Source organism: Triticum aestivum, chromosome 3A (genome assembly GCF_018294505.1).
Source record: "Triticum aestivum cultivar Chinese Spring chromosome 3A, IWGSC CS RefSeq v2.1, whole genome shotgun sequence".
NCBI lineage: Eukaryota > Viridiplantae > Streptophyta > Magnoliopsida > Poales > Poaceae > Triticum > Triticum aestivum.
Window position 1 is genome coordinate 244042239 of NC_057800.1, and position 11080 is coordinate 244053318.

Genomic DNA, 11080 nt, shown 5'->3' on the forward strand with positions numbered 1-11080 from the left:
TTCTTGCACCAATTTGTTTGAGTCATTGACAGTGGGCCATAGCCCCACTGGCATGCCACGTAAGCACATGATACAGACAAAATGGCCGTATTTGCATGAGATGATAAGTTATATGACCACAATTTCGTATTTTATAAGTTTTAAACTAGACATTAAGCGCAAGTTGTACAACTTTTAATGATATTACTTCATCTTTCAACTAACCCAAATGTACCATTTAAAACTAGACGATAACAGGCGAATCAACCTTGGTTGAATAGTTAGAAGGACAAGCAGGGACGAAGCTAGCATCGGATTACGTCTAGAGCTAAGCTAGTTTAAGTGATACACTCTAGTGGTTTTGTATATTGTATAAGAACATAGGAGTATTGCAAAGGATATCGTTATTACGCCTAGGGCTATAGTTCCAATTGTCCTAGGTCTCCGTCACTGAGGACAGTAGTATCCTCCGTCCACCAGGGTTCAAGCCCAACATTTGACATTGGTGCTCGCATTTTTTAAGATTTGTAGATCTTTTGACGATGTATGTTTAGTGGAAGGAGACGTTCTCATCAACTACGAAAATGTCTATGACGACTTCATCAATCTCAAGATGATGTGTCGGCTCGGTCTCTCACAGGTGCTTATAGGGATATCATGTGCATTAATGCGTTCATAGAGGTGAGTATATGTACGTATGTATGAGCGTCCGAGTCTCTACTGTGTAAAAAAAAAAACTAGACAGTAAGAGCACGATTTCTGTTCATTTTGGGCAAACGATATTTTTTTTTATATGATTGTGTCATCATCTTTCAATCTACGGAATCAGAATGCACCTATTGTACGATGTACGTCACTTGTTAGGTTTTGCCTTTAACTATCCATACTTGCCCTCGAGGTTTTTCTCACACTTGCCCGTCCGATTGGCAGATTAAATCCAACATTCGGTGTTTTATCTCACAAAGCTTCCTTTCTTTTGGGGGGGAAATAAGCAACGTGACAAGCTGTGAAGGTTACAAATTTCTAGCCACTCTTCTTAATTATTTTATGTGCAGGTATAGGTAAAAGTATTACTCCACACGATAAAAGCATTGGTCCGTATAATTCAGAGACGCTGTGCATAACTGATAAGTTACAAACAGAAGGCTTAGTCTCTTTCAGATGACCTAGATAAACAATTTGAGGAAACGTCCGTCAAAGCAAAAGAAAAAGATATCCAGTTGCAGCTACTAAAATCAGGATGGTGTGAAAATTTCAACCATCCGACCACTTTGCTCAAAATTTTCCCTAGCCAGACTAAAGCTGCTTTGGCGGCTACACTCACAGCTCCAGGCTTTTCTATCTATCCAACATGTACCTCGGTAGCCTCTCTCTTATGGTTATGGTTGTAATAGTGGAGTCATTGCTTCCAGTGACAGTTTAGAGCTCGTCGTGGCCGGACAGGTCTGAAGCCACAGCATCGAGTTTCTGTTGCAGCTCCTGTTATAGATTGTTATATATATATATATATAAAGCAAAACTCCATTAGCTCCCAACCTCAATGCAAAGAAAGAAAACACATTCGTGATAGGGACAAGAAAGAACCTTCAGCTTCTCTTCAACACACATTGCAGGAGTTGACAGTACAGCGACGTACCTGCGCCATCGGAACAGACATAGAAATAATTAACATGATATAATGTGCATTTTGGTAAAAAGATCAAAGGTGTATCATGACAAAAAAAAACTACGCACTCGCATCTGCTGGGCTCATCGACACCGTTAAGTTCGTTGCTCAGCCCACATCTAAGCCTGACCTGCATAAAAGTTAAGCCGCACAGTTATATTTTAAGACATGCAAATGGAAAGAGCTGTGCTTAAGGAGAATGCAACCCTGAATAATAGCAAGTACCTTTAGGCTTCGGTCAGGGCCATTCCAGCATTTGTCTCCACTTGAAAAGTGCATCATCCTGTAGGATTCTTCAAATTTGTCCCAGCGCCTGACCAACAGAGAATTTCCATTTTCATTTACGGCACAAGATAACTAACTGCACTAGGAATGACAACATAGTGCAAACGCATGTTTGTGTGCTTCCATGCACAGAATAGGATGTTTAGGCTTGTGAACGTCATACACAAGAGAAAATAGAAACTATAATTTTCTTCCAAGTAACTTTCAAGTAGCTCTAAGCTAGTTGGTAGCTAAACCAGCCAGGACTGTGCAGGCAATTCTCTAGAAAATGGTCCATGTTCAAAGATAAAATGGCAGTAAAGCAGAGCAATGCTGATAGACACAGCACATTGAAAACAAAATTGCACTCCCCTAATCTATTCCTAAAATTGCATCCCTAAGAGAACATGAATGGAATTAGTCGTTTGAAAACATGGTAACGTAATATAACACAGAAAAAAGTTGCTTATATACACAAACCTACATAGTAAGAAAGCTATCCGGATTGCCTATGTAGTGAATTGTCTTCGACCATTACTTGTTCACGTGCAAGTATCAACCCTAGAACTTCATCCAGTTTACAAGATTAACAGCCAGGTTATAGCTCAACCTTTCAAGATTCTACGTTTATTTCGCAAGCTATTGTGCTGAAAAATGTAATCACGGTAATGATGAAGAATGAACAAGATCTCAGCTCGTGCTCTCTAAAACACAGTTAATAATCTACACAATGCGTTTTACTAAATAGCATTACTCAGTGTTTTCCCATAGTGAATATGAATGTGAGAATTTCCACAACATATCAATATGATAGTGGTAGTGGACCAAACTAAATATGAAGTTTAATCAATGGATTACAGTAGGGAATAACAAAAAATATACTAAATCTTAAAGGAGTGCAAGAAACACACCCCAGGTTAGTGGAACTGTGTCCTTCAACCTGTGAAGCTTTCTTGTATGGACAGACCTTGTAAACATACCTGCCAATAGGGATCATGATTCAAAAATCAGTAAACCTAACCAAATATAAAATGAAACAAAAAAGTTTGAATTTTTTTGAGAGATGGGATACATACTTGCCCTCCTTGCCCTCAAAGCACTGGTCATAAAAGTAATAGAACTCCTTCTCCTTACCTAACAAGAATGCATTTCAATCAGTTTCAATTTTTCACAAGTTTACCAAGGTAACGTATTAACTAGAGTAACTAATCAGATGAGGTCAGCATCTAGAGTAGCAGGTAACATGTAATACAGAGCAATAATGTTCTAAAGAAATGAAGCCTCAAATAGTTGGAAATGTATTTTAAGTACCACAGACCGAAATGCAAACTATGTAGATTCGGCTAGAAATAAAACCAAAAAGATATATGAAAGAAACATACAACGGGATGTTCTTTATCTATGGTTGGACTACACTATCCTGTAAATGACTCTCTAAGTTATTTTTGGCCATTTTAAGGAACAGCTTATTTTACGGAACTTCAACAAATTCGCCGCTCGAAAATCAGTTTGGTTTCATGCTTGCGAGGTCGACCATGGAAGCCATTGTCTTGGTACGACAACTCATGGAGAGATATAGGGAGCAAAAGAAGGACCTGCATATGGTGTTCATTGACTTGAAGAAGGCCTACGATAAGATACCGCGGAATGTCATGTGGTGGGCCTTGGAGAAATACAAAGTCACAGCAAAGTACATTGCCCTCATCAAGGACATGTACGATAATGTTATGACAAGTGTTCGAACAAGTGATGGCGACACTGATGACTTGCCGATTAAAATAGGACTGCACCAGGGGTCAGCTTTGAGCCCTTATCCTTTTGCTTTGGTGATGGATGAGGTCACAAGGGATATACAAGGAGATATCCCATGGTGTATGCTCTTTGCGGATGATGTGGTGCTAGTCGATGATAGTCGGATGGGGGTCAATAGGAAGTTGGAGCTATGGAGATAAACCTTGAAATCAAAAGGTTTTAAACTTAGTAGAACTAAAACCAAGTACATGAGGTGCGGTTTCAGTACTACTAGGCACGAGGAGGAGGAGGTTAGCCTGGATGGGCAGGTGGTGCCTCAGAAGGACAACTTTCAATATTTGGGGTCAATGTTATAGAAGGATGGGGATATCAATGAAGATGTGAACCATCGAATCAAAGCCGGATGGATTAAGTGGCACCAAGCTTCGAGCATTCTCTGTGACAAGAGAGAGCCACAAAAGCTAAAAGTCAAGTTCTATAGGACGGCGGTTCGACCTGCAATGTTGTATGGCGCTAAGTGTTGGCCGACTAAAAGGCGACATGTTCAACAGTTAGGTGTGGCGGAGATGCGCATGTTGAGATGGATGTGTGGCCACACAAGGAAGGACCTAGTCCGTAATGATGATATACGAGATAGAGTTGGGGTAGCACCGACTGAAGAGAAGCTTGTCCAACATCGTCTAAGATGGTTTGGGCATATTCAACACGGGCCTCCAGAAGCGTCAGTGCATAGCGGACGGCTAAAGCGTGCTGATAATGTCAAGAGAGGTCGGGGTAGACTGACATGGGAGGAATCCGTAAAGAGAGATCTAAGGACTGGAGTACCTCCAGAGAACTAGCCATGGACAGGGGTGCGTGGAAGCTTGATATCCATGTGCCAGAACCATGAGTTGGTTGCGAGATCTTATGGGTTTCACCTCTTGTCCATGTGCCAGAACTTGTTCGGGACTAAAGGCTTTGTTATTGCTGTTGTTTTTTGTTGTTGTAGTGTGTTCTTGCTTAGGAACCATGTTAGCACAGTTCTCATTACCATTTACTGGATGGCTTAAGAAGTAGTTTCATCAACCCAAAACACAACATTTGATAAAAAATCCCTAACAAAACTAATAGCTGCAAAATATACAAGTGGGTGATGCACTCAACGCGGAGACAAAGTTTCAATTAACTTACCAAAGTCTTGCTTTAGCTTATCTGTCAGAGAGGTTATCCTAGATTGAATTTTGGACAGCTTTGAGCTAGCATCATCGTACTCCTTCCGAACATGAGCAGCCTCTAAAATCATAAATGTGTAAGCGTTAGCACATACTCATATAAATCATGAAGAATCAACAGAAGTAGTATGTACGACTGACCTGATAAATCAACAGGGGTCTTGAAAAAGTTGAATTTCTGTAAAACATTCTGTACAGTTTGCTGAATCTTGTCCAGCCATGATGCTTGTCCTGAGGCAGTTAAATCTGAAGGAAGGAACAAATCAAATAAATAATAAATACACATACAATAGGATAATCAGTAACCACATACAGTAGGAACGGAATTATTGTTGTCATATAAGCACACTATACCTGAATGGTCATCACCTTTCCGGTCGTCATCAGATTTATAGGACACATCCGGTTCTTCATGATCATCAACATATTCATCATCTGATACATTAGACAACTCTTCGTCTTCAAATTTGTGCCTATCATCCTCAACTTCTGAATGATAGCCAGCATAATTTTCTTCTACGGGTTCTGGTATATCATGCTCATCTTCAAATGCTTCTTCTGCAGGTTCTGGAATATCCAGCTCATCCTCATGGCCCTTTTTATCGCTTTTACCAACATCATCTACATTTTCTCCAGTCCAGCGAGAAGCTACCAGACGACCCAATTCCGCCTTTGACAAACCTTCAGAGTTGACAGAAGTAGGGTCCTGCAAAACATACAACAATGCTTCATAACTTGAAATTGGAACTGCATTCCCAAGAGATCAACAAAAATTGTACAATATATTCTGGGTATCATAATAATTGTATATAAGTAATAAAAATATAACGTCCACACAAAAATTTGACCATCCTTAACCGAATATAATGGGAGATAAGGACAACGACAATGTGAAAAGACAAGCAAGTGCAGTTTTGGATATAGCTTATTAGTTACAGGACATCAGAAATCTAGACAAGACATCACAATAGCAAATATTAAACAAGTTCAGTGACATGAGTCAGCTGCAAAGCAGTTACTACACCACCTGCTCCTCGGTAGGTACTGCAGATGTCTCCACCGGTGGTTCATCATCTCCAGTCCCAGCTTTAATGTCAGGCTGACATGGAAAAACAGCATATATACACTCAAATTTGATATTGAAACAAACTAGCATATCAATTTTCTAGTACCAAAAGTTAACTATTACCACTTCAACAGATGTCTCGCCTTCTGGTGAGTGATTGTCATGGTCCGTGATATCTCCATCATGATGTTCAACTACCTATGTTAAACAGTAGTAACAAAATAACATAAATATATTTTTATAGCAGTGAACTAACAAGGTGCATAATGAGTACCTATATGGCTATATCTTGTACGTTAGGACTTAGGAGTGAGGACTTCACTAATTTGCCAATGGTTGTCATTTCTATGTTAGTCATATGGTCTTTCTTGGTGCGTAACGAGTACCTATATGGCTATACCTTGTACGTGAGGAGTGAGGACTTCACTAATTTGCCAATGGTTGGCATTTCTATGTTAGTTATATGGGCTTTCTTAGTTAACCGTGGCAATTATTATGAAGCTATCAATTAGGTTTTGTGTAAGCAAAGCAGTTGCCGAAGCATCAAAGGGCTCCGAATTGTGATAGGTTCATAGCAGTAGCTCACATCACCTACCTCGCGATGCTTTTCGCCTTGAGGCCATGGCGTCCCCATGGCGCAATTCAGGAATCGCCAGGAGGCAGGGCAAGAGCCATGAATTGCTTGGCGGGAAAGAGAACTATGGCATGAGAAAGGGAGGGGCAAGAGGTTGGGGAAGTCACCAATTCAGAGAAGAGAAGGGGAGGGGTATGGGAGGACACCATCCTCATCTCCCCCCCCCCCCCTCCTTTTTTTCTGCAATGTTTCTTCTCGGATTTTCCTCACCCCTCTGTTTTTTGGCTTTTTGCTGGCTGTGATTCATTCATCTGTATTTTGGGGGGTATTGACTCGTATTCCTTCGCTTCCCTTTTGTTCTTCCTGGCTAGGTTGGAGTCTTGATGGCTGACATTGAGAAAGTGAAAGAGAAGGGCAACTGAAGACAAAGAAGAAACTATGGGAAGGTGGCCTGCATTACTTAATATCCATCATTTTTCTGCCGTGTGTGTGTGTGTGTGGGGGGGGGGGGGGGGGGGGGGGGACTCGTATGATATCGCCTTGGGCAGTTAGGTGGTGGTCAGGTTGTGCTACTTCGCCTCACCCTATCAGCATGATAACCTTGGCCGGAATTGCACAGAATATTTCTTGATAGCTTCAGTTGAACCTACAGCCTCCAGGGTACGTGGGCATTATCTGTTTCTTGAGATGTGTGTATGCTTATGAAAATTGCGACCACAAGAAGGGAAGTTAACAATCCATTTTTTAGATGTTATTAATTCAGCTTATATAGCGCGAAACCCTAAAATTGAAGTACTAAACCAACCATTTAAGGCTTTATTTTGTAAGTGGACAGCTTAAATGATTTTAAAAGTATAAAAAATACAAGAGACTGATTTCATGATTATTTCATTACTTCTGTGAATTGCTTAAGTACAAAACTGTCTCCTATCAAGGTAATTCGGGTTCTGATATTATGGACGAGGATGATGAGTTCTAGTAGTTCTTCAAACTGAGGTGATAGTAACCAACATGGAATAGATGGACAAGGGGTCAAACAATATATAGGAAGAACCACCAACCTTGCTTTCATCTTCTTGTGCCTTCTCATTAGTGTCCTGAGAATCTGCTTCCTGAGAGGCATCAGGTGCTTTGTTTTCCTCAGCTGCTTGTTTTTCAGCTTCTTCTTTAATTCTCTTTTCTTCCTTCTCTTTTATTAGGCGCTCCTCTTCCTCTGCCTTTTCTATTAATCTCTTTTGCTCTGCACAGCATGAACAGTATTGGACACATAAAAACTATCCATCTAAAATTAACATCTTCAACAACATTTACTCGATATACCCCTCTTTGCAAAACGACGAGTTGGCTATGAGGGCTCACCTTTGAGCTTGTCGACAAGCCCCTGGAGTATCTTCTCTTCACCCTTCAGTTTTGTTAACTCTGCTTCATCTTTCGCAATTGCCAATTCGGCCTTTTCAACTTCCTGATTCCGAATAACGACACCACTTTTATATGTAGCTACTTTCTTCTTTAACTTCTCCCTCGCCGCCTTGCCAGCTTCCCAGCATGTATTCTTGCAAGTGCCATTGCTACCGTATTCGTCACTCCCGTCACAGCAATCTAGCAAACAATGAGGAACAAGTAGAGCAAGTTATAAAAGGATCAATGGAATAGGAGCTCCAGCCAGTTTCTTGGTCTCTAGTCTTTGTTGTACATGTATCTTTAGTCTTAACAAAAACAAATAAAGCAATGGAACAAAGAAAACGCAACTGCTATTAGCCTCTTACCGCATATACCATCATTCACTCGCGACGAGAAGATGGTGATTGGAGAATGTCCGGTATTCTTGCAGTAGAATTTCGCCTCCGGGCACGCGGATGTCCCTGCGCAGGAAAAAGGAAGCACGATTCAGTGAACTGCTCTCCTGGTTCCAACATTGGCACAAATATATGAGCCTAACAGAGAGAATATCCCAACTTTCACACATCTCCGGCACGAATGGATCCCCAAGACTCCCACAGTTCAAAACCAACGCGCACAGGCCATGAAACTAAGGGGGGCTGGCTCTACAGAAATCTCGGAGAAATCACACCACACGCGGAAGAAAAAGAGCGTGTTTTTAAGCAAAGAAGAAGAAAGAGGCGGTACCTGGCTCGTCGGTGCCGTCGGGACAGTCGCAGAAGTCGTCGTTGAGCTGATCCCTGGTGAACTTGCCCGATCCGTCCCTGCACTTGATCACGCCGCCCCTGTAGTACGCCTCATCTGCGCCCAGCAACGCTAAATTAAGAACCGCATCTACCTGGCGTCGGCAGCGAAGGCGCAAAAGAAAGCAAAGCGCGGTCAGATCCGGGGGGAACCTTGCGGAGGGATGCCGAGGGTCTCGAGCGGCGGACGGGATGCAGTGGCGGCGGCAGAGATCCATAGTAGGAGGAGGAGCGCGAGGACCCTCATGGCTGGCCGGAGCAGCAGTGGACGGGTCGGCGAACAGCGTGGGTTCGCTTCAGGTTTGGGTGTCACCAGGCAAAGAACCTCCGCCCCACAGGGAAAAACGTAACGAGCCTCGATTCTTCACTATTTTTTTCACTTGTCTCTCCAACAAATACCCACAAATTTCCTCCCATGATAGACAGGGACCCGTAGGATGTGTTTGGTTCGGAGAATAGGTTAAATGGCTATAGATATCCTCAACCACCTCTGGCTAGGGATATCTTTTTTCTGTTTGGTTGGGTAGAATGTTAAGTGGCTGGAGATAGCCATTTGTCCGTTTGGTTTGAAGGATGAATACTGACTAGGAGTTGTTCTACTAAGAAGGTGAAATCATCTCATAGTTATATTTTTTTTCAACATAAATCAGCCAAATATGATAACCCCGCAAAAAGATCAGTCAAATATGATATAAATAGTAACAAAAATGAAATTTTAAGTAAAGTGCTCCTCAGTTAGTACATATGCTTCAGAGCAAAATAGACAAATACAAAATACTTTCTTTTATAGAAGATAAATACTTGAAAAAATACATCTATACACAAAACGATAACAAAGAGAAAGAGGGGGTTGCTACACATCAAAGCTACAAACTAAGAAAGAGCACACACGCGCACATGCAAAGAGAGGACATATGCATGCAGGCGCATAGCACCCAACAGTCATCCGAGAAAGCTCTCAGGCATTTACGTAAACAGTTGTTGAGCATGATAAGGAAAGTGTCGTCGACATCTCTTCCCGTTCCAAGCTTCAACTTGCAGCTCACACAACAGAAGATAAGCCGTAGGCACGATTGCGCGAACACAGGAAGAACGGCAAGCCAGCTAACGAGCCACACGAAGAAGCAAGCACTCCAGTAGCCTGCTAGCAAGCCACACGCACACGCTCGGCCAACCTCAGCAAGCCGGCGCCCTGGTCGCTAGCAACGCATGCAGCACAAAGCTAGCAACGCCGCTGGCTGCGCTGGTCAGCCTCTCCACTACGTGCTCTGACCGGTCCCGTCGTCGCGTCATGGCTTGCTCTGCCGCCTCGCCACCTAGCGACATGGTTGGATCCGCTGCCCCGCGCTCTGTCTAGCCTCGCCCTCGCCATGGCTAGCTAAGCCACCCCGCACCCTCGACGCAACCATCGCCCTGGTCAAAAATCTACAGCCTCGATGCCGCGCATTAGTTGTGTCGCCGCACCAGGTAAGGAGAAGAGATGAGACCGGGAAAAGAGTGGTGAACAAAACATAAGCGAGGAAAACGGTTCGCGCGTGCTGGTGGCTGGGCATTGATAACCCACAAGTATAGGGGATCGCAACAGTTTTTTAGGGTAGAGTATTCAACCTAAATTTATTGATTCGACACAATGGGAGCTAAAGAATATTCTCAAGTATTAGCAGTTGAGTTGTCAATTCAAGCACACATGAAAGACTTAATATCCGCAGTAAAGTATTTAGTAGCAAAGTAGTATGGAAGTAACGGTAACGGTGGCAAAAATAACAGTGATAGTTTTGTAGCAATCGTAACCGTGGCAACGGAAAAGTAACTAAGTAAAGATCAATATGTGAAGAGCTCGTAGGCAATGAATCAATGATGGATAATTATGTCGGACGCGATTCCTCATGCAACAGTTATAACATAGGGTGACACAAAACTAGCTCCAGTTCATCAATGTAATGTAGGCATGTATTCCGAATATAGTCATACGTGCTTATGGAAAAGAACTTACATGACATCTCTTGTCCTACCCTCCCGTGGCAGTGGGGTTCTATTGGAAACTAAGGGATATTAAGGCCTCCTTTTAATAGAGTACCGAACCAAAGCATTAATACTTAGTGAATACATGAACTCCTCAAACTACGGTCATCACCGGGAGTGGTCCCGATTATTGTCACTTCGGGGTTGCCGGATCATAACACATAGTAGGTGATTATTGACTTGCAAGATAGGATCAATAACTCACATATATTCATGAAAATATAATAGGTTCAGATCTGAAATCATGGCACTCGGGCCCTAGTGACAAGCATTAAGCATAGCATAGTCATAGCAACATCAATCTTAGAACATAATGGATACTAGGGATCAAACCCTAACAAAACTAACTCGATTACATGGTAA

General features: G+C 42.3%; 1 protein-coding gene across 1 annotated transcript; it reads right to left on the reverse strand.

Moving 5' to 3' along the window:
• Positions 1–1062: 1062 nt before the first annotated feature.
• LOC123061109 (glucosidase 2 subunit beta) lies at positions 1063–9096 on the reverse strand. The gene is made up of 16 exons (XM_044484035.1): positions 8849–9096; positions 8640–8753; positions 8279–8374; positions 7872–8111; positions 7574–7752; positions 6062–6136; positions 5900–5971; positions 5227–5578; positions 5014–5118; positions 4832–4933; positions 2986–3043; positions 2821–2889; positions 1871–1958; positions 1714–1775; positions 1564–1615; positions 1063–1458 (listed from the first exon to the last, which is right to left on the reverse strand). The coding sequence occupies exons 1-16, from the start codon at positions 8940–8942 to the stop codon at positions 1399–1401; spliced, it is 1818 nt and encodes a 605-aa protein (XP_044339970.1). The 5' UTR covers positions 8943–9096; the 3' UTR covers positions 1063–1398.
• Positions 9097–11080: the final 1984 nt, after the last annotated feature.